This window comes from Hibiscus syriacus, unplaced genomic scaffold, assembly GCF_006381635.1.
Source record: "Hibiscus syriacus cultivar Baekdansim isolate YM2019G1 unplaced genomic scaffold, ASM638163v2 tig00111213_pilon, whole genome shotgun sequence".
NCBI lineage: Eukaryota > Viridiplantae > Streptophyta > Magnoliopsida > Malvales > Malvaceae > Hibiscus > Hibiscus syriacus.
This window is the reverse complement of record NW_024063022.1, coordinates 6332163-6357064: the sequence shown is the minus strand read 5'-3', so window position 1 is coordinate 6357064 and position 24902 is coordinate 6332163. Positions and strand designations below refer to the sequence as shown.

At 31.2% G+C, this 24902-nt stretch overlaps 1 protein-coding gene and 2 pseudogenes across 1 annotated transcript; 1 reads left to right on the top strand and 2 right to left on the bottom strand.

Annotated features, from left to right (window-relative positions):
• The first annotated feature begins 9620 nt into the window (after window positions 1–9620).
• Window positions 9621–12910, top strand: LOC120156046 (annotated as a pseudogene).
• A 4-nt stretch (window positions 12911–12914) lies between these two features.
• Window positions 12915–14940, bottom strand: LOC120156045 (annotated as a pseudogene).
• Window positions 14941–19543: 4603 nt separating this feature from the next.
• Window positions 19544–23917, bottom strand: LOC120156101 (synaptotagmin-3-like). The gene is made up of 12 exons (XM_039167518.1): window positions 23773–23917; window positions 22138–22236; window positions 22002–22052; window positions 21806–21929; window positions 21441–21559; window positions 21251–21352; window positions 21086–21160; window positions 20869–20945; window positions 20507–20756; window positions 20042–20416; window positions 19819–19947; window positions 19544–19738 (listed from the first exon to the last, which is right to left on the bottom strand). The coding sequence occupies exons 1-12, from the start codon at window positions 23881–23883 to the stop codon at window positions 19610–19612; spliced, it is 1641 nt and encodes a 546-aa protein (XP_039023449.1). The 5' UTR covers window positions 23884–23917; the 3' UTR covers window positions 19544–19609.
• Between the last annotated feature and the right edge of the window lie 985 nt (window positions 23918–24902).

The following is a 24902-nucleotide window of genomic DNA, read 5'->3' as shown; positions in this document are numbered from 1 at the left end:
TTATGGTAGTTATGTATGTTGTATGACAGTTTAATATAAGATTAAGGAAAAACGTAATCGAAAATATTAATATTTTTTAATATTTTCGATAAAATGCTATTTAAAATGTTAATTTCGTTACATAATATGTTAATCTTTTAACGTTTTCGGTTACAACTGAAAATGTTACTTTCTCGATAACATTTTTGATTGCAACAAAAAATATTAAAAAAAATTAACATTTTAAGTAGCGTTCTACCGGAAATATTAAAAAAAATTAATATTTTTTATTACAACTTTCCTTAACATTATATTAGACTGTCTTTCGTTAGACATCCATGTTTCCCTTAAAACTACAACTTTTATTTTCTCTTTTGTCACACCTCACACGTCCTAACGCGATTTTTTTAAATGGTCGATAAAATAAAATAATTTCATAATTTATTTATAGATTTTAACTAAAACAAATAATTATATTTTTATAATCACTTATATTTAAGGGTAAATTACATATTTGACAACTGAACTATGCTCTCTCATATTTCACTCATTGTACTTTCAATCTTTTCAATTTACTCACTGAACTTTATAGATTGATTTTTTTCACTCCGCCGTTAAAATAATTAATGACGTTATGATATGACAACCTACATCAAAACGACGTTACTTTGAATGCCAGGAAAAAATAAATTTAGACTAAAATGACATCATTTTGATTAAAATACAGCCATGTCATAACGCCGTTAATTATTTAACGGTGGAGTGACAAAAAATTCAATCTATAAGTTTAGTGAGTAAATCGGGAAAAAATTAAAAGTACAATGAGTGAACTAAGTGAGGGAGTAAAGTTCAGTTATCAAACGTGTGGTTTACCTTATATTTAATTTATTAATTAATTAATTTAGATTAAATATTACAAAACAATCATTATGTAGGCAAGGATAGATCAAATGGTATGCTGGAAGACGGTCGTACTCTTTAAAAGATTCAAATTCTCATAAAATTCAGGTATTTTATTTATATAGTTTATTGATGATCTAATTCCGCACTCCTGAATTTCTCATATAAATTCTTAAAAGTCCGTACATCATAACCTAAAATCTTGCATCAGTCCTTAATAGAATATGTAATTAGTAACCTAATCGTAATGCATTTATGATGATATTTTTGTGTGACACCAATTAGAGTAAAAGAAAATGAGTGGTGATGGCATAGATATCACATGTTGACCTAAGTTTGATGCATTTTAATTTTTTTAACTGCTTAAAAACATGTTTTCATGCACATGTGGAACCATAAATTTAGACCCATCACGAACTTATTCACTTTTATTTTATATATCAATGAGTTATTTTCAAATATTCCACATTTTTTTGTTTGATGGCATCATTTTTCTACTTGATATGGACCACTAAAATTTGGAATGTGATGGGAAAAATAACAATTACTATCATTGAATGTCTTCATTATATGGTCTATAAGATTTTACGTATGGTAAAAAAAATAAAAACGGGTTGGTTCATGTGATAAGTAGCTTGATATCGCTTAAGCAATGTTTCAAGTTCTCGAGTCCTTGTGTATGCAGAAAATTCCCGCTGGGATACTCACCCACCAAAGCTAGGTGTGTGACCCGGGTCGATCCAGATTAGCCAAAGCAAAGCCTTGAAACTAGAGGTTAACCAAAAAAAAGTGAAAAATTAGGGTTACATTTGGCATGGATAAAAATATATTTTACTGTGACTTAAGTGGTTATGAATTTGTTCTTATTTCTTGAGGTCTCAGATTTGAATATCGCATATGCCATAAGTAAAAACGTTTATTTTCAAATGATAAAATTCGAATTTAAATATTCAAGTTCATAATATTTTAATCTCTTGTACAATCTTGACTTTTTGTGTAATTTAATATATTTATAAAGTTATGGGTTTTGAACAATTATTTTGGGTCCCTTCCACTAGCTATCAATTATTATTGTTTCTATAGGAAAAAAAAACAATTTAATGAAATTTAGGGCATTCTTCAAAATTAATTTTTCCTCTTTTTATTTATATACAATCTATAAATTAATTTTAAATATTAAAAATTTAACTCCATTTATATAAATATTACTACTAATTTCACACCTCATTTTTAGTTATAACTTTTTGAACTATAATATTACCCTACAACACCTAATGGAAATCAATTTCTTTTCTTCTCATAACCCTAATCTATGGAATGGGAACCACAGGTTGTTCAAAATTGGAAAGGGCATTACCATCAAACAAAGGATACTACATTAGGATCAAGTTATAAAATATTATAGATTAAAGAAAAGTTTTGATATTTTATTAAATATTTGGGTCAGAATGTTTAAAATATAGATTAGGGGACTAGAGAAATGATGAACCTCACTCCATATCTCCTTTCATTCTCTTTTAAACTAACCTTGAATTTCACTCTTTGCATCAATCCCTTCTAAAATACTCACTCTTCTTTTATATATTTTATGAAAAGTTTGCTAAAATATTTGGAGATTTTTTAAGTTTATTTAAAAAAATTATAACTTGGGTTGTACTCTTAGTATCACTTTCTTGTAAAATACTTCTCCCTTTATTTTTTTTAAAAAAGAAGCAAAATTAGGGGGTTGAAATCCATTTAGATTTAGTAGGAAAGGTTAGGCTAAATGCATTATAAAATTGGGTAAATTATGCATTTGGTATCTAAACTATCAATTTAGGTCCGTTTTCCTAACTTTTAATTTTTTTAATATTATACCTAAAGTTTAGTTTTTTTTTCATTTTAGTACACTGTTCAAAATTTAACGTTAAGTTTTTAAAAAATTGAAAGTTTAGGTACAAAAACTGATAAAACTGATAATTTATGTACTAAATGCGTAGTTTACCCTATAAAATTTAGGTCATAGAGTTGTCAATTAGTTGCATTATTTTATGTTGTAAAATTAAAAAAAGGTTTAAACTCTGAATAATTCATTTTGTTATCTCAAATAAAAAGGGTTTAAAATTTAAATTATAAGTATACACAATGACATAATTTTAACTTTATTTATAAAATTAAAATGTTTCATTAATAATAATAATGAACTTTTTAAAGAAATATCAGCCTAACTTCATATTTTTATTGGTTATCAACTTGTATTTGAAGGGTGTTTTTCTTATTAATTCACAGGTTGCACAAATTAATTGTACATTTTTCATGAAGTCTTTAAATTTTTGAAGAATTAATTAAATTATTATTATTTTTGCACTCAATCAAACTCTTAAGCTGAGAAATTAAATCAATTAAGCCTTCAAACTGATAAATTAAATTCATTATCATTAAATATTAACAAAATTATAAAATAAATCTAAAAATTCATTAAATTTATTGAAATGCCACATGATTATGACATAGGATACCAATTGGTAAAAATTGTTAGATTTAACTATTAATGAGGATCAAAAAGGTAAATCGATGAAATTTTGAAATATAAGGACTTAATTGATTGAAAATATGTAAGAGCTTGATTTTTCTTCTTCAAAAGTTTGAGGGCTTCATGTAACTTTAAGTCTAATAATAATAGTAAGGCAAAAAGACATCAGAGGTCTATGTATCTAAAAAAACGACGTGGCCTTCTTACTATTTTATATTTCAATGTAGCCCTCCAACTTTAAAAATAAATTAAATGTGATCATTTGACCAACTTTTTTCGTTGTTGGTCGTTACGGTACTAATATGACATTTCACAGTGTTGACGTGGCAGTTCATGATACTGACGTAAAGTCTATAGTGGTTGATGATGTGTCAAATGACATGGTAGATGGATTAAATTGGTAACTCAAACATAGTAGACGGGCTGTCACATCAGCATCGTGAATCATCATATCAGCACTGTGAACTGCCATGTCAATACTGTAACGGTCAACAACGGAAAACTTTGGTCAAATGACCACATTGGGTTTGATTTCTGAGTTGAATGGACATATTGAGAGAGAAAATAATACGAGGGCTACACTAATTTTTTTCAAAAGTACATGAACCTCTTTTATTTTTTACTTAATAATAATAAGGCTTAAATATATATTTGGTGCTAGAACTATATATCTTATCCCAAGTTGATACCTAACCTAAAGAATTTTACTCCCAAATTGATCCCTGAACTTAGACACCTTCTTCCAAGTTGATACTCGAACTTTAATTCAATACAATATTTTGGTACTTTTTCCATTGGAATAATTTTTTATTTTCACGTCATTAAAAGGTAACATAGTTAATAAAATTATCAAAATAGATGATAAAATTAAAGTTTGAGTATCAGTTTGAGAGCAAAATTTTTTTAAATACCAATTTAAAACAAAGTGTCTAATTAAAGTACCAAATATATATATTTAAACCTAATAATAATAATATGCACTAAAGCCCCCATAATCTTATGCACTAAAAGAACCCATAAATTTTTATTGTGTCGAAAAAAAATATGGGCAGTGCATCTAAAACCTATGGGAAAGGCACATGGCTTTGTGCCCTACAATGGTGCCCATGCCTTTATTCATTGATAAAAAATTATTTTATAATTTTTAAATGGGTAAACTACATATTTAATACTTAAACTATCAATTTTTATCTGTTTTAGTACCTAAACTGATTTTTCAAAACTTAACATTAAATTTTGAACGGTGTACTAAAATGAAATAAAAACTAAAGTTTTTAACAACGAGATATACTAAAATGAAATAAAAACTAAACTTTAAGTATGATTTTAAAAAATTAAAAGTTTAAATACTAAAAGAAACTAAAACTGATAGTCTAAGTACTAATCGTTTCATTTACACTATATATATATATATATAACCACTTATTAATTCCTAAATATTACCTAACACATCGATAGCAAATCACCTTAGACACGGACCAGTAAATTTGACTCACCAATTTATCTACCTCAATTAGACGGTTTAAACACATTTAAATGAAATAAAAATCAATCAATTAATTAATTAATTAAATCTTGTAAGCCTACACAACTAAATATTACCTAAAATTAAAACTATAAATTTACTTGAATAAAAAATTATTTTTGTGCGACAAATAAAAATTATAAATTTAACTTTTTCGAGATTCATTTTTTAATTTTTGTGACGAATCTATTACAAATTTTTCTCTTTTATACTTGAATAAATTTACTTACTTCTATAAATAATATACAAAACGACATTAGAGATCATTTTGAAAAGAAATCAATTTGATTATCGTATTAATTTTTCTCTCATCGCGACCCTCTAACTAAAAAAAAAATCAATTTGACCATTTGATCAACGTTTTTTTTGTTGACCGTTACAATATTAACGTGCTAGTTCATGGTACAAACGTGACGGTCCACAATGCTGACATGACAATCCACATGCCATGTTAATCTACCATCATGGGCTGCCATGTCAACATCGTGGACTACCATGTCAGCACCGTGAACTCCCACATCAGTATCGTAACAATTAACGATAAAAAAATGTTGGTTAAATGATCATATTAGATTTATTTTTTAAATTGAAGGCCCACATTGAAAAAGAATAATACGAGTGTTACATTATTTTTTTTAAATACAAAGACCTTTGATATATTTTTGTTTAAATAATATTATTTAAATTTTAAAATATTTCAGAGGGAAGTAACAATTCCTTTTACAATTAGGAATTAGTTGTCACGTACACATGGAACTAGTGAGGGAAAAGGACAGGGAAACCTTCCTATAATTTTTCATGACTAACGTGTCCTCCAGTAATCATGTCCCATATTTGCCAAGGCATGGGCAAAGTCGTAAACTAGATTAAACAACGACGTGGCTGTACCCGGCGGAATATACGGGGAACGGGGGGTTTCGTGGTGGTGCGGTCATGTGCATCGTGCGTGCGTGCAAGCAAGTCAAAGTTAGAACAAAAAAAAGTAACACACACGGTCCATGTTGATTGTGGGTCCCGTTTCGCACGTTGGAAACCGTCGGTTCCGCACGATGTTCTTGTTTGCCGACGTGGCAGGACAGAGATTCACGGTCTTGTCCCGTGGAGCCCACAACAGCGAATCGAAGCTCCCTCGACTCCAGCCTCCAGCTACGTTTTCAGTGTAGAAACCACGTGAGGTGGATCGAATCACACGTGACTATGCGTTAAAGACCTTGGTTTAGTTGTACAGAAGGTCCCTGGCTTTAACTTTGATTTCTTTACAGCCTTATTCCCTTTACCACGATTTGATTACTTTTAACCTTTTGCAATAATTTAATGTAGCTTATTTTATTTAAGGGTAAATTACACATTTAGTACCTAAACTATTAGTTTTCATACATTTTAGTACTTAAACTTTCAATTTTTCAAAACTATACCTAAAGTTTTATTTCACTTTAGTACATGTCATTAAAAACTTTAGTTTTTATTTCACTTTAATACTCCGTTAACCATTTAACATTAATTTTTGAAAAAATTGAAAATTTAGGTTCCAAAACAGATCAAAGCTAATAATTTAGATACTAAACATGTTAAGTTTTAAAGTACAGGGGTACTAAAATGAAATAAAAACTAAACTTCATATAAGATTTTAAAAAATTCAAAAGATTATGTACTCAAACAGACCAAAACTAATAGTTTAGATACTAAATTTATAGTTTACGCTTTATTTAAACATGTGATGCTATAACTGTCATTTTAAATTGATTTCTAAACTTTTGACTAATTTTAATTTTATCTTTAAAATATGACTCTTATTCTAAATTGGTCTTCAACATTTGAGAGTTCTTAATTCATCCTCTAACTTCAGCCCTCATTCTATATTAGTCCTAAAACTTTTGAATATTCTATTTTTATCTACAAACTTTTTAATGATTTTAAGGGACGTTATTAAAATGTTCAAAAGTTTGAGGACCAAATTAAAATGGTGATCATAGTTTAAGGATGAAATTTAGAATATTTAAAAGTTTATGGACCAAATTAATATGAAAGGCATGGTTTGAGGATGTGTGATGCAATTAACTCAATAAAAAATAAACATATCGAAAAGTAAAGAGATAAAAAAAGATTAAATTGTAAAAGAAGTAAATCCGTAAAAGATATAAAGTATATGACCATTTTCATTTGACTACGTGGACAAGCTTTGTCTGCCACGTTGGTAATACTGACTTCACTTAGACGAAAGTACCCATAAGGAGTTGTTTTTATTACCTTTCTAGGATGTTTGATGTTTCCTTAGATCATGTGTTATGTGGGCCCACTTTGAAGGATCAAGCCGTTCGCCGACAAGATGTGACCTGAGGACTACGGTGGGGCCGAGTTTAAGGTATAGCTTTATTTTTATAGTAGTCTTACTCAAATGCCCCTCATTATATTATCCATACTATATTTATAAACGAAAACGAACGAAAGTATATTCATGTTCGTTCAGTTAAAGCCGTTCGTTTAACTTTAATCGAACAAACAAAAGAATACGGAGAACTAAACGAACGAAATTTTTTGTTTGTGTTCATTCATTAAGAAATTTAGTATGTTTGTGTTCGTTCGTTAAAATGATAAACGAACACAAATGAATGAATATAAATGAACTAATATGAACAAACATCCCCTTTATTTGTGTTTGTTCATTTAATAAAATGAATAAAATTTTTTATTCATTTTCATCTTTTTAATAAACAAACGAGCATAAACAAACAAATGTACTTTTCTCATTTAAAATAAATTAAGTAATAAAGACATATAAATTAATTCAAATATGATAGAATAATAATGATTTTATTAAACTAACGTTAATTGTTTTAATCCTTTCTATCTCATTATAAAAAATTGAAAAAAATAATTTTATTGAAATAATAAATTTAAAATTTTAATGATGTGATTGGAAAGGAAATAATAACAGACTTCAATATTTTTATAGGAATAAAAGATAAAAAATTGAAATAAAAATATATTATTTTAACTAAAAATATATATATTTTTATAATCTAAATTACAACACTTGATTGAATAATTTCCAAAATATTTATATATGGGGACAACTGTTTTAATGTTTTAATTAAATCAAACATCTTGTGATATAATAATGATAATTATATATTTTAATTTTTAATTATATATAGGGTTTGATTAATTTTTTAATTACCATTTGGAATTTCTCTACATATTTTCATGTGCTTGCATATGCATCCTACACACATTTTAGACTTACTTCACATATATATTTCTTTTTAATTCATTGGAGCTTTTGTTTGACTCATGTGATCTTCTTATTTTTCTTGTCAAAAATATTAAAAGTTAGGGTGAATTCCATGTTTAGTATATAAACTATCAGTTTTTGTCTATTTTAGTTCCTAAACTTTCAATTTTTCAAAAGCATTCCAAACATTTAGTTTTTTTTCTTTTTCATTTTAGTACATCGTCGTTAAAATTTAATGGGTGACTTGCACAGTGACACCTTTCCTATAGGTAAATTACATTATTCATCAGTCAACCAGCTTCTTATTCCTATTTTGGTCACTAAAGTTTATTTTTTTAATTTAATTACTTAACTTTCAAATTACTCATAATTTAATCATTCTAACTTTCAAATTTATTTTTAATTATATATTAATAAAATAATAATAATAAATTTCATGTCACCAAAAATATTAATAAAAATAAATTAGAGTGATTAAATAGGATCAATTTGAAAGTTGAGTAGTTAAATTGAAATTTTTTAAACTTTGGTACCAAAATAGGAGTGAGAAGATAGTTGAGTGATGAATGATGTAATTTACCCATATAAATTGCAGTGTGATTAAGTTTTTAACGCTGATGTACTAAAATAAAAAAACTAAATGTTATGTATGATTTTGAAAAAAGTAAAAGTTTATGTAATAAAACACACCAAAACTAATAATTTAGGTATTAAACATATAATTTACACTAAAATTATCACTTACTTTAATCTTCAAATAATGATCATCATTCTAAATTTACTATTAAACTTTTAAACATTATAATTTCATCTCAATATTTTCATTATATGCTAACCATTTCCTTGATAATAAAAGCATTATAAAAATTATTAATTTTCATATAAATCCTAATGCATAACATGTATTACATGATATAAATGATAATTAATATTAAATTTAAATAAAAAATCATTTAATTTTAAAATATAAAAAATATAAATAAATTGAGAATAAAAAATAACTTTTCAATTTCACCATAATAATGATTTCGAGAGTCATGTTATAACACTATTTATCATTTAAGTCGTATCATATTATTGCATAATACACATTAGTGTTTACATGACAGTCAACAAGTTTTGTAACGTTTTATCGACTAGGGACACTATTAGCATATATCAATAGTTTAGAAATGAAACATATATGTTTAAAAGTTCGATGATTAATTTAGAATGAGGATTATAGTATCATAGGAATTAAATAAAAACTTAAAGATTAATTTAAAATGAGTGTCATAAATTAAAAATAAAATTTTTATGTTCAAAATAAAAAAAATTAAAAACATATGATAAATTAACTTTAAAATATATTCGAATAAAAATAATTTATTTTTTTAAAAAAAAAGGAAAGACAAATCTCAATCCATGTGAGTGAAAGTCACGTGTTCGCATCATCATGTGGGCAAGTACCTCTCCACCCTAACGGGGAAAAAATGAATCTTCAGCCCCCACGTGGACTCCACTTTCCCATCTCATCCAATCAACTCTTTCAGAAGCTCCTGGACCCCACCACGTTATCATACACCACGAAATATTTGGAGAAAACCTCCAATTACCGGGAATTAATCTGGCGTGTCGGCCAACACATCCGCCACACCGACGGTGTGACCGGGTGTGGCAGGTGATAACAGATCGTACCCGGTCGCTCAACGGGAATGATAACGGAAGTTATTTAGAACCTTCAATTTCCCGTTTTGTTTACTCTTGTTTTAATTTATGTTTTTGTTGTTGATTTAAATACGTTAAAGATTGCCTTATTTTAAAGGCTTAATATCAAAATTAGTGTTCAAACTCTATATTATTTTTTAAATAGGTGCATAAATTATTTTTTGATTCATCTCGATGCTTAACGTTACAAATGTTATCACTTCAGGTATTCGGACCATCAATGATATTAATTTCTATTGTTAAACGATACGTGTCACAATATGGTAAATTTAAAATTTTTATTTAAAAATAAAATTTTTAAAATTATATATATTTTTAAAAAAATAAAACACAAATTTTGAAAACCCCCAAAACTTTGAAAATATTCATTTCAACCCTTAAACACACGCTAATAATCGCCATTTGCCATCAACGAAGCTCTACTCGACCTCACCTACCCTCGATGACAAAAACCCTTATGAAATCGTGATAGATCAACAGCCGATCAATGACAAATCGATGTTTTACCCCTCGAAACCTAGGATAAAAATTGTGATCCCACGCAATTCCAATGGTCAATCAGCGGAAACTATGACGTCATATGACTAGGAGGATGACAGAGACCACGTTGACGACGGTGGTCGTGGCCGAAAAGGGGGTGACGGGTTAAGGTTAGGATTTTAAGAATTTGGAGCTTTTTATAATTTAAGAAAAAATAGGGTCGTTTTTAAATAAATATACTAATATTTTTAACATTTAATTTTTTTTTTAAATCACCATATTATAGCACGTGTCACTTAACGAAGAAAATTAAAACGATTGACGACCCAAGCACCTAAAAGGATAACATTTGTAACTACAAACACCGAGATGACTAAATGTCCAAATATAAAAAGATCCAATTTTTATTTGATTGCTTGAAAATATGATGAATTCAGCGTATGGGTTCTTAATTGTTTCACTTTTTTTTTGTCTGATCTTTTGAAATATGATGAATTTGGAGTATGGGTTACAAGTAACTTGCTTGTTTCTTGAGTTACAAATAACTTGCTTTGTTCTTATCTAATGTTTGAATTTTATGTATTGTTAATTAGGATTAGGATTCATGGATTTATGTGTTTTTAATCTATGAAGAGTGTTGAATCGATAAAGGTGGTATTGCTTCGGTTGGTTTTGGAAAAAAACTAGGGTTCATATGGTGTAGAAAAGAGAAGAAAATGGAGCCAATGGGGTTTTTTTTTAACTTAATCTTCACTTTCTTGTATTCTGGTTTACCTATATATGTTCCATTATTGAATTGGCAGCTTAGTTCTCTGTGTTCCGTATTACTATTCGATCTCGTATTTGATCTTCCAGGTTGTGCTGGACTGGTCTTCCTAGTGATCTTGTAGTCGAAGTCAGAGATATGGCTTTCCATCTTCACAAGGTGCTTAGCTTGGTTCATATTGTTGTAGAAGAATGTTTAGGGTACCTTATTCATTTGCTAATAAGAATGCCGTTTCCCTTTTCTCGATCTTTTGCCTTGTTTATCAGTTTCCATTGCTTTCGAGAAGCCTAGTAATCGCTGATCGAATTAAGGACTATTGCGGTTTGGATGGCAAGAAGTGTGTTCTGCAATTCCATCACATACCTGGCGGAGCCAAGACCTTTTTGCTTGTAGCCAAATTCTGCTATGGAATCAGATTAGAGCTCAATGCAATGAATATAGTCGGTCTTCGGTGTGCTGCCGAGTATCTTCAAATGAGCGAAGATCACGGGGACAGAAATCTTATAACGCAGACTGAGCTTTCTGAATGAAATGTTTGGTCACTGGACGGACACGATCAAAGCAAACCTGCGAAGAGTTTCTACCATATTCAGAATAACTTCATATTGTTCCCCGGTGCATCGATTCCTTGTCGATTAAAGCTTGTGCTGATACGAGTCTGTTCAGTTGGCCTTTATCAGAAAATGGTACTGCACAATGTCCAGAAGGCAACCATGTCTTATGGAATGGAATATGTACGACGGCCAAACCACAAACATCGAGTGAGGATTGGTGGTATGAAGATGTGTCCTTTAGATTACGGCTGTATAAAAGGTTGATTATAGCTTTCGATTCAAGTGGCATGAAGCCAGAGAGGATTGCCGGTTCCGTTGTCCACTACGCATAGTCGCATCTTCCATTGTTGTGTAGGCAATCGAGCTTCCAGAGTCGGAACAATGCTGCCCCTGTATCAACCACGTCTCACCTATCTGATATGGATCAAAGGCATCTCCTTGAAGAAATAGTGGCATTGATACCTACCCAAAAGGGTGCCACCCCAACAAATTTTCTGTTGAGGCTTCTCCGAACATCGATGATTTTACGTGCAAGGCCACCGTGTCAAGAGAAGCTAGAGAGACAGATCGGGGCTCAGCTGGATCAAGCTGCTTTGGAAGATCTTCTGATACCGAACATTGGGTACTCCATGGAAACCCTTTATGACATCGACTGCGTTCAGCGGATTCTTGATCACTTTATTCGAGTAGATCAGGAGTCGCTCAACTCTAGTTCGAGTTATGTCATTGATGAGGGGCAGCTTATGGGAGGTTCCCATCCATTGACCCCAATGACAATGGTGGCAACGCTGGTGGATGGATATCTGGCTGAAGTAGCACCTGATATTAACCTGAAGTTGCCGAAGTTTCAGTCACTTGCAGCTGTCATTCCCGACTATGTCAGACCGTCAAATGACGGAATTTACAGTGCAATTGACATATATCTTAAGGTATATTCTTCCCAGTTAGCCCGATTTGATCGTACATTTGGAATCACCAGATTTGTATACTATGATTCTGCTTTCATTCATACCAATAATTTCAATATTCAATACCCATACCTGTATCTTATACTCACCACTCGAATCCGAATCAGGCACATCCATGGCTGATAGATTCCGAGAGGGAACAAATATGTGGTCTCATGAACTGCCAGAAGCTCTCACTAGAAGCCAGCACTCATGCAACCCAGAATGAGTGGCTACCACTTCGATTCATCGTCCAAGTCATATTCTTCGAACAACTTAGGCTTTGGACATCACGAAATCCAACCGGTATATTTATGAGCCATACCTAACACTATTACGCTGCCTGTCTACTTCAATTGATATTTCTTCGTGTCCTGCTATTTCGAGTCTTTGAATCCGAACGATATCGCACTCCGCATTTCTTTACTTAAGCGATACCTGTAAACACATTTCACCTTTAGCAATGATGTTTCACATGCAGAGGACTCGGCCGGTACTCTAACTGATACCAAGAAATCCCTCTCTTCGTCGGCATAGAGATCCCCGACATTGATAAATCCGGTATTCCCATCAGCTGACTGATTGCTTGGATAACTTCCGGCATTAAGCAAGCCGAGGCGGAGACTCGAATTCATGCACTCCACAATCCTGAATAATAGTTTCAGTTTTGACGAAAGAAAACGTCCTTCCAGAGATCTCTGAAATCGAATGCCTCAATGAAGCATCATGATCTGCACCAAAACCGAAAGCATGGACTGGAATACGAAAACCAGAGTTGCCACCATCATGCATAGACGGAGGCACAAGCAACTCGTAGTTAGGTGGGGACTCGTTCATTCTCGTGCCGTAGACGGTACAAGTATCCTGCACGTCGGACAAGAGTATAATGCTAGCAACCGGATTCTTTTCAGTTCGATCTTCCATTACCTTCTCACTTTTTTGTAGACCTCGGCTATGTTGGTACCACCATGAGCAACCAAAGAATTAACAGCTTGAAGTGTTCTGCAGCCCTAAGTCCGACATCCGACGAAGCAGAAAGAGACGACGGGTAGATGAAGAGAAGGCAATGACCGAATGTCGATCATTGGAGCCAAGGTTTTGTATCAAAAATCCCATCGCTCGTTTTAGTAACGCAAGCTTGGTGCCGGAAATGCTAGTGCTAATATCAAGAACCGTGACTAGATCAACCGGAGCACGATGATTTTGAGATTGTAGCAAGCCAGCATAATGAATGCTTGGACTAGGATTTCGAGTTGCAACCTCTGCAGCAGCTTTGAGGTGAACCAGAACGGTGAAATCATCGTAAGTACAAGACCTCAGTACGGTCGAAACCTCCGGATGTGTTTCATCTTCATTGTTGTAACAGATGTGCCATCCGAGTAATTCTTACTTTCAGCAATCACAGTTCGATTCACCGTCATCGAAAAAGCCTGGCTCGGTACATCAAAAGACCGGTACAACATGCTGCCGGTTTACATCCCAATGAGTCATAGGCAACCAGTGGACTACGGCCATCAAAGCATCATTGTGTGTCCAAGCTACAGCATCCATTGATGCCCTGCCAGGGAGAGGATCTAAACCGGGGCTCCGAATCGGGATTTCGTTCCATTTCGATCCGCAAACCGGACAGATTCGATCGTCATGCTTTACATTCGAAGCAATGCAATGGAAGTGGAAAGAATGTGAGCATTCTGCAGTGAATATAGCATGGCCACCCCCTTGCTCCATCTTCATCAAACATATTGAGCATGTTTGCCGAAACAAATGTAGTAGAGATTAGAGAACTAAATCAAACATAGCTGACATGGCATTCATTAAAGTATAAATAACGTTTTTAGTCCTCCATGTCTACATTTTTTTATCAATTTAACCTTTAATCTTTAAAAGTACATAAAAAAAGAATTCCATTTTATCAAACAAACACAAGTCCTATTACCTAAAACCTTTCTATCCTTCCAACCCATGCTAAATATATTCTCCGGAAACAAACAGAAAGTACAGAAAACATAATACCCCAAAAGTTCATCTCCTTCGATCAAATAAAACACATACAGAAAAGACAGAACCAAACCTTGGGTGATTTGCTTGTACTTTTAGACAACCTTAAACCATGAGAGGAAGAAACCATGTTTTCCCAGTTTGAAGGAGGTAACAAAGCAGCATCAGATAACCTTTCACCATCACCATCATCATCATCATCATCTAAAGTTCTGGGTAAATAAGCACAAAGGTTCAAGCCTAATGCCAACTTTGCTTTTCTCCATTTACCACCCATTTTTCACCCAAAAAAACAAAAACCCAAAGTTCAAAAATGGATCCTCAATCTTATTCTAATGTCAAAGTTACCACCTTTCACAGAGCATGGAGAAAAGAAAGAAAGAAAAGAAGATGGAGTCTTTGATAAAAGAGAGAAACCATGTAAAAAGAGAAGAGAGCGATGGGTTTAATGGAGGTTTTCTCTATTTTTTTTAAATTATATATATGAAATTAGAAGAATAGATCAAAAGAAGACTGGTAAAGGCTGTAGTTTTTTTGTAGGATAGTGTCAAAAGGACTAAGTCAGAGTGAGAGAGAATGGTTGTTTTTAACGAGAAGAAGATTAGTGGTCTTTTTTTTTGTTTGGTGGCCGCCATTGATGGGAGAGTTTTTGAGTTTATGGAATTTATTGGAGATTTTGGAGAACTGTTTGACCTTTGTTTTCGTTGTCGGGAGAGGTAAAAAGGAAGAAGACCAGTTTGATAAAAGCACGTTATGGTTGGAAATGATCAAATTCTGGTTTTGGTCCTTTTATTATGATTCAGATTGAAATTTAATCTCCAAACATTGCCTTTAGTACCTAAACTTTTATTTCTTTCAACATATGCCTAACATTTAGTTTATATTTCATTTTAATACCCTTAAAAACTTAGCGCAACTGTTATAACTTGACACTTTTTATGGGTAAATTACATCATTCATTATTAAATTATATTCTCACTCTTATTTTGGTCATTGAAGTTTAATTTTTTTAATTTAATTACTTAACTTTCAAATTACTCCTAATTTAATCACTCTTACTTTCAAATTTATTTTTCTTTTATTAATGAAATTATAAAAAGATATCACGTTGCAAAATATTATTAATAAAATAAATTAGAGTGATTAAAACATGAGCAATTTGAAAGTTGAGTAGTTAAATTGAAAATTATTAAACTTTAATGATCAAAATGGGAGTTTGAAGATAGTTAAGTGATGAATGATGTAATTTACTCATAAGAATATCATGAGAAAAACTTTGGACACTAAAATGAAAAAAAAAACTAAATGTTAGGTATGATTTTGAAAAAAATTAAAAGTTTAGATACAAAAATAAACTAAAACTAATAGTTTAGGTACTAAATGCATAATTTACCCATTAAATTATTATGTCTTGCCTTTTCATTGGTTTTAGTTAATTTACTAATAGGCTCAAATATGAGACCTATTATAAAAAGATTATGTGTTTAACCATATTATAATTAATATATTTTTATAACATTTTATAAAAATATTTTATGGTTTATAATAATTTATAATTTATATATTAACTATAAAATGTTATAAGAATGTATTTATAACATCGATCAAAAATATAATTTATAATTTATATTATGATTAATATAGTTTATAAAGTATATTTTATGCACTAATCGAACGACCCCAGTGGTAAAGAAATTGTTGTTATTCTTTGATGCCATAGGTTCGAGCATAAAAAATATCAGGTGTGAAAGCTTAACGTCAAATGGTTGAGAATTATATTTGAACATATACTACCTTGTATTTACCCTAAATTAATAATAAAATATATTTTATAGTGTTTTATAACTTAGGTTGCATTTAATATATTTTTAAAAATAAATATAATTAACTTATTTTATAAAATATTATTAGAATATATTTATGATTTAAATTATAATTAATATATTTTATCTTCTTTTTTCATTAATCTTTTAATTTTGTTACATAAATTATAAATAACTTTATAAAATTAATATATTTTAATTAACGTTATAAATATTCTTTTATAATATTTTATAATTTATTTTATAATTAATTTCTTTTTATAAATTTAATATAATTAATTTTAACCTCAACTTAAGTATAGTTTTTATATAATAATTAAACATTGAACCACTTGTGTAGGGGTTTTAAGTTTCAACCTCAATAAAATTACTAGTCTCATTTTTATTAATCAATAAAATAGTGACATGTTAATTATAAATTAATTTATTAAATTAAAAATTGATGTGATATAATAATACTAATTTTGATGATATAGTTAATTATAAATTAATTAATGATTTTAGTGTAAAATTAAATGTTTTTTTATCAAAATTAAAATTTTGAATATTAAAATACTTTTTAGAAAAAGTAGAGACCAAAACCATCATTTAACCAAATGTTAAAACCTATTTTTTTTATCTGTCAATGTGTAAATGTCAAATATTATATTTTAAATTGTATATAAATTGTTAAATGTAATATGATATAAATAATAAATATATTAAAATTTTAAATACAAATAATACAATAAATTATATGTAAGTAATTTTAATTCGTTGACCTGGATTGGCATGACAATCACATGCTTTGATAAATTCTATTTTTTTAGAAATATACATCAGATATAATATATGGTTAAGGAAAGACGTTACCAAAAATATTAATATTTTTTATATTTTAGTAAAATATTACCTAAAATATTATTTTTTCTATCGAAAATGTTAATATTAGACGCTATCTTAAATGTTATTTTTATTGGGTTTTTACCAGAAATTAGGTAGTGAAATTAATATTTTCAGTAAAAAAAATAATGTTTTAGATATCGCTTTACCGAAAATGTTAAAAAAACATTAATACTTTTGGTAGCGCATTTCCTTAACCGTAAATTAGGCTATTATCGATAAAACCTATGTATACCATATAAGTCTTCATATATATATATATATATATATATATATATATATATATATATTAACTGACCATATTCCAATATGTAATAGGGTAAGGGGGAGGTAGGGTAGTAGGTTGCCCCAAACGTCAGGTTGAGAGCAGCTTCCGTGGAAGACATCCGTTATGAATTGCCCTCAGTGGGACTCGATCTCACGACCACAAGGTTAAGAGCCTTATACTCTACCAACTGAGCTAGACGGGCAAGACACACACACACACACATATATATATATATATATATATATATATATATTTAAATAAACAAAATGATGTCTTACGATGTGTACAATAAATAAAGTTAATAACTTAAATATATAAATTTAGAATTTCAAAATAGAAAAGTACCCAAGAATCCATCACTATATATAACCCTAAAAATACCTAAATTGAATATTCACAATTCAGTTAAATAAATATAACACGAACCAATTTACCTTAACGATTAAAGGAATCGTTATTATTCTTAGAGGTCACTAGTTCGAGCACCAACGATTGCAGCAGGATGATTAAATGTTTATTGTCAAATGATTGAGAGCATTTAGAACATATAATCACTCAACTTAATAAAACAAGTTAAATAAATATAAATGTAACGTTATTATGTCATCTATGGAATATTAATATGAAGGTTGGGGAAAAGCATATATCTCATAATTTTGGACCGTTAAATTAATGAAGATTTGGAATCTATACTCGAAAGTTTAACAGGAAAATTATGTGTTGGAATATTCTTTCCTTCATGAAAGTATCTTTATAATTAGGGTAAATTACATTTCTCATCTCTCAATTTTACCTGTGTTCTTCTTTGGTCATTAAAATTTAAAAAGATTATTTGTTATTTAATCTTTCGAATTGTTGAACCCTAAACTCTAAACCCTAAACCTTAAAAGCCTAATTTATCCTAAATTATAAAAAGTTTAAGAATATTTTGCGATAATTCAATAAATTAATGAATATTTTATAACTTTAGAAATATCCATAGACAAAAAGATTATTTGTAATTTAGTAATTATTTAAATTTTTTTCTCTATTGTAAATAAATTAAGGATTTAATTTATGTACTCTAATTTAGTCGGTTTTAGTTTCTATACTTTTTGAATTATGGAATTTCAAACACATACCGCAAAGATTTATAGCAACTTCATCTTAATTTCATTTTCTAAGAGTTACACATCGTCATAACTGATCAAGATGACGATTATATAATATTTTGTTGATTTCCTCTGCTTTGAACTCTCGGATTGGATTTGGATACATGATTTGTGTTCGTGGATAACTTTCACATCGCTCGAGTCTGATTTACGGTTTGTTGATGATCTTTCAGTAGCTTGATTAACTTTTTTGGTTCGTTTGCCGATACGATCAGGTTTGTTTGTATCTATCTTTGTTCAAATTTATTGGTTAGATTATTAATCTTTTTGTGTATGATTCTTATGTGATCTTAAGTTGCCAGTTTTCCTTTGATGATTATAAGAAATCATCCTATTTATGTTTTTAATTTACGATTATGATTATAATTCTTAATTGTAATTTGGAATATTTTATATTTTCAAAAAAATTTAGTTGATTCTATGAAAATTTTATAACTTAATAAATTCTGAAGTTATTGTTTGGTTCAAACTACATTTCAAAATTTAAAAAGTAAAAAGAATACAAATATCAAATTAAATTGTGACGACAAAAATCGTATGTTTAGGGTCTGAACGACATTGGTCACTAATTTAAAAATTAAGGGAGAATGATCTCTAACGTTATCAATCTGTTCTATTTTAGTCTCTCAGCCATTAACTCTCGTTAATCCCTTTTTGTTTAAGTCTCTAATAAGGCTGAGGGACTAAAATCGAACGGGAATTAACGGTCGAGGGACTAAAATCGAACGGATCGATAATATTAAGGATTATAATCGAACGGCTCGATAATATTAGGGACCATTCCCTCTTAATTTTTAAATTGATAACCAAAGTCTGTATATCCTCAAATCTTTGTATTGTTATCGCAAAACCAATTAACATCTGTTATAATTCATTTCCTGTTTCTCAAGCCGTCGTCCATTTTATCACGACATGTATCACTCCGTTCCTCGAATCGATCAGGTGGTATTTTTGGTTTATCCGGCCGTTATGGACGACGTCGATAAGATTGATATCGACATTTCCCAGATGTTCCTACATAGCATATGATGAAAGTAGACGACGAAGTTATAACGATGCAGTGAGAATCGGGAGACAGTCGCATGCATGCGTACCTTTGATCGGAAACTAAAGCCTGTTCGCTTGCTCATGACTTCGATATGGATCTTCTCGTTTATAGGAGGTTCCTCGAGCATGAAGTGAAACTCTTCGTTCCAAACGGGATCCCGGGTTCCCTTGATCAACTGATGACATCGTAAGAGTTGGACCGAACGGTGTTAAGCCGACAAAATAAGTTGGAAAAGCGAACGAGAAACAATGCAGCCCTGAGAAGTTCACCTTTGTCCTTTTCGTTTCTCCTCTGAGAAAAATGACGGCGTAAGGATTGTTGTGGTGTTCGCCCTCGACGTCCTCGGCTCCTTGAACCAGAACCGAAAGCAGACCTGCTCCGCTATAGGCTTCGCTTTCGGAATATCGCCCGTTGAGTCCGCTTTCCTTTCTCCCGTATCCGTCTTGTGTCCCGTCTAGTTTGATGCTATCTTCTCTAAACGGTGCATATGTTAGCTCGACCACGATCTTCCCTCTTTGCTTCTTATCTTGAGGATCATAACTATAAGTGTGCTTCAGCAAATCGAGTTTGAATTCCTTCGTCTCGTAGGGCGTAAGGTGTTTCAAGGGGACGAACTGCATTCCGAGCCAATCATGATTACCGACCTGTAAATAATTCGAATAGTTATTTAGATAAAATATCATTTTATCATGCAAAGTTTTGATTCTATAGTGAAGTAAACCAGAAGGCAAAACCTTGTCCCAGTCGAAGACCTGCAACTGAAGAACTTGAGACTCGGAGTCCTTCACGATAAACTTAAACATCTCGTTCCATTCTGGATTCAAATTCCTCTTCTTGATGGTTGTTTTCTTCGCCGGCAGGCTCTCTCCGGTAAGATTTAATTTGACGTAAGGGTCCGATGTCCCTAGTAAATCCTTCTTTAAGAGCTTTTGCGCCCGCACAACGTTTACGTGTAGTATTCCGACGGGCTTCTTTACAGCCACTCTATAGAACAACCAAATCGAGAACACGGCCATAAATATAAAACTCTTTATATTTCTCGAAAGCTCCATTAAAAAACGAGTAGATACTAACGCAATACATAATAGAAACTTACGTCGCAGAATCAAGAATCGGTATCTCTAATGTTTGTGGCCATATGCAGAGGCTTGCGACTTGCCGTTTAATCGTTTTCTGCAGGCAACTCGATCAGTTAGCTAACTGCTCTTTGAACAGAATTCCAAGTACATAAGCTCTCCACAATTATCTGAAATTCAGACTGCAAACAAAGTCCTACTCTTTTACATATTTAAGATTACGGTCCAGTACGGTACCTGGACGAACTGATAAAGTCCGGGTATAGCCATTATATCGCCTCCGAGTATATTCATACCGAAGTCTATATCAGGCTGCAGGCAGATAGCAAATATCATTATTGGAAAATGATTGTAGCATTCATCTATACTTATAATTTTCGGTGTTCAGAAAGTTTTACTAACCTTCTCGAGGAGTGATACCGCAGCGGTTGCAAAACATGGTAAGGTAGGTACAAGAGGTTTCAAAGTAATCCGTGGCACGATAAATATTTGTAAGTCGATCAACTGCGAAGCATCATAATCAAACTATCGAAGAAAACAGAAAGAAAAAAGATACATTCTTCTTTCGATTCTTTCTTTAGACTCATCTAACCTGAACGGTGATTCGGAACGACAACAGCTTCAGCGCCAAAACTATGTTCGGGTTGCCGGCCCATCGAACGGCTGGTTCCAAGACTAGTTGTTTCTCATTTGTTTCAGAGACTTTAAGACCTGAAAATCGAGATTTCCTGTGCTTAATCATTTGCTTGTACCATGATATGATTTTGGCGAACAAATCAACATCCATTTTTCCCCAAAGAATTCAATCTTATTCACAATCATTCGAGTCAATGATCATAATGTAATTACATCGCGCTAATATCTCGAATTAGTTCAGTAACAGAGATAGTTGTTCAATGCTATCTTCGGCATCGAATCTCATCACAGTGAATGAAGTAAATAGCGAAAAGGACTTACCGTGAATTTCTGGAGGAATAGTTCCTAGACTTAAATGATCATACTCAATGGCTTCTATTTGAAACTTCCCGACATACTCGGCGAACATGGGTTCGGTAATGCTTTTTATTTGAGCACAAATTGCCTGCAGATTGAAACATAACTCGGTTCATAACATGATCGAAAATCTCGAAACTGTTTTACGTCATCGAACTACCTTATCGAGGTACGGCCACATATCAGTAACAAACTTGTTCAGCCAATCTACCTGCATTGTTATAGTCAATTACCATCAACATACAACTCGAGTAAAAACAAGAAGAGTAATTTAAAACTAATGTTTGAATACTTACTCTCTCATAATCGGGACATTTGACCCATAACGGAATATCCGGTAGAATATCAAGCAAAGCATCGTTATCTAGCTCGTAAAGCGACCTCGTAATTGGTTCCTATACCAGGTGGTCCAAATGTGAGCTTAAAACAAGAAAAAATTAGCTGGAAATTAACATCACTATTTGCTATGCATGCCAGTCTGCAAACAAAAGAAAACAATTACGGGAGGAACTCCGTTCTCTAGTTCGGAATTCACCATCACATCTTCCGTAAATTTTCGGTTTCGAAGCACTTCAACTTCCATCAAACCATACCAGAAATAGAGAAACTTTGTCCTATCATAAGTCAATAATTGTTCAACTACTTGAGCTGTATGACAGCAACAGAACAACTAGATGCAGCCATACCATATAATCAAACATCGACTGAAAATGGAAATAAGATCAAGTGCATACACAATCACAATCAAGCATTAACCGAAATTAAGAATTCGTCATCACGTCTTTGGGATAAAATCTCCCGGTTTATCCGTTTGAATGAAATTCAACGGTCGTCGAATCATCGGAAAAGTCACATACTCCATCCTAACTTGACAATTCACATCTCTCCATCAACTACAACGTATATGAAACCAATGGAACATCTAGAGGCATAGATCATTACCTAATTCGTCTACATTACGATAGCATTAATATAATTGACCCAAAAAACCAAATCAGAACAAGTGCAAGCATGATTAAGGAATCAACCAGAAAGAATAATAAAAGAAAGAAAATTAAAGATGGTCCATATCTAATTGATTTTCCAATTACTTCTCTTGTTAGCTTAGGTCCTCTCACTTAAAGGACAAATAAGAGCCACATATTATTCATGAGCACTAAAGGAAATTAAAGTTCCACCTTTCCTCTAATTACTTGACTTTGACAATCACTTGGCTTAGCTTCTACCTTTAATTCTCCACTTGTATAATATATAAATATATAGAACTGTTCACACCGTGTAAAAATTTATAATTTTACATTTTTTAAGATAATTGGATCAATAAAAATAGAATACTAAAATTAACAATAGTAAATAAGAAAATATTAATCGAAAAAACAAGAACATAATCTCATACGTATATTTTTACTCATCTAACGATCTTATATATATATATATATAAAGAGAATTAGTATTCAGTTACCCAATGTAAAAAACTTTTAGTTTTACATTAATTTAGGAATGAAAGTTGAGGTTATCTCTTTATTTTCTTCAATGAATATCTTATATTTCCTATTGTTAATCTTAATTGTCTAATTTCACAACATTAAATCAGTGTAAAACTGAAAGTTATTTATATTTCAGTTAATCTCAAATATATATATATAATTGAGAAGATTGCAGAAATCAGAGGTTTAAAGACATCAATGAAACCCCAGATGGAATCTAAAACCTCAATATCATAATGCATTGTTATATCTAAACCAGTAACAGTAAAGCATTAAACCATGGCAGAAGAGACCCAAAAAGGAAACATTTTCACAACATCAATGAAGGAACCAACAAATACCCAGATTCAATCTCAACAAAAACAACAAGAAATTGAAGGAAAAAGAACATAATCAGCAAATTCCCAGAAGAAAATTTGAGGGTGAGGTGAATTCACTGCTTACCTTTACAGGTTTGGGTTTAGAGTAAATGAGGAGAACGAATCCAACCAAGAGTCCAACAGGAGTTCCAATCCCAAAGCCGATGATTCCCAGCAAAGTGCTCAGAAATCCCATTTTTTTCCCACGGATTGGATTCGCAAAATATGAACAGAAATGGAGAGAATAGTAAGAATAATTGTTTTTCAGAAACTTAACGAAGAAGAAGAGAGTCTTTGAGACTCTAAATAAAACCGCCAAAATCATACACACGTTTACGTCGGACGAACTTTTACCTTTTTTTTCTTCAAAAATTTTGAATTTTTGTGGGCTTAAACATTGAATATATGAGTTTTATAAAAATAAATAATTATTTGGTTCATCCATAAGGATTTATTTCTATAAATATTACTATGATTATACCAAATTGTCGACACCGTTTTTTGTTTGAACGAGGAAAGACCGATACCAACTCAGAAGTTTTCTCTTTGAAAAGAGTTTCGAAATGTGAGGAGTCGTCACCAATCATTTAAGGTACGATTGAGACACCGTGAAATCCAGGTATTTTAATAAAACTTTTTTATTTTCAAAACATCGAGTTTTAAGGTATGCGAAAATTCAAAAATTAGGTTCATAGTCAGTTACGTGTGGGGAATGATTAACATCCCACAAGCACCCAAAAATTAGTACCTAGTTGATTACCCTATATTTAAAATCGAAAACTTTAAGTTCGATATTTTCTAATTTAAAAATCATTATGAATGCAAAAAGTTGAAAAGGGTATTCGTTTATTAATGCCAATAACATTCGCCCCCTAGCATAAATGCGGGAGATCAACTATTGCGCCTAATAACCGAACATTACCTTAATTTCAAAAAACATTATGTAGTTTTGAAAATAATGTCGACCTATTTCGGGAATCACCAATAGTCACCCCCTGAGCATACTTGCAGGAGATGTACTATTAATTCCCTAATAAGTGAACATTGTCTTAGGTTTAAAAATAAAATGAAATTAAACAAATTTTTATTAATCATAATTAAGCTAAGGTAAATTAAAGATTTTTTCTAGCTTAAGGTGTCAAATTATGAAAGTAAAGGACTAAGAGGTATAAACCAAAACTGTAGGCTCTAATATTATTCCTATCTTATTTTTAA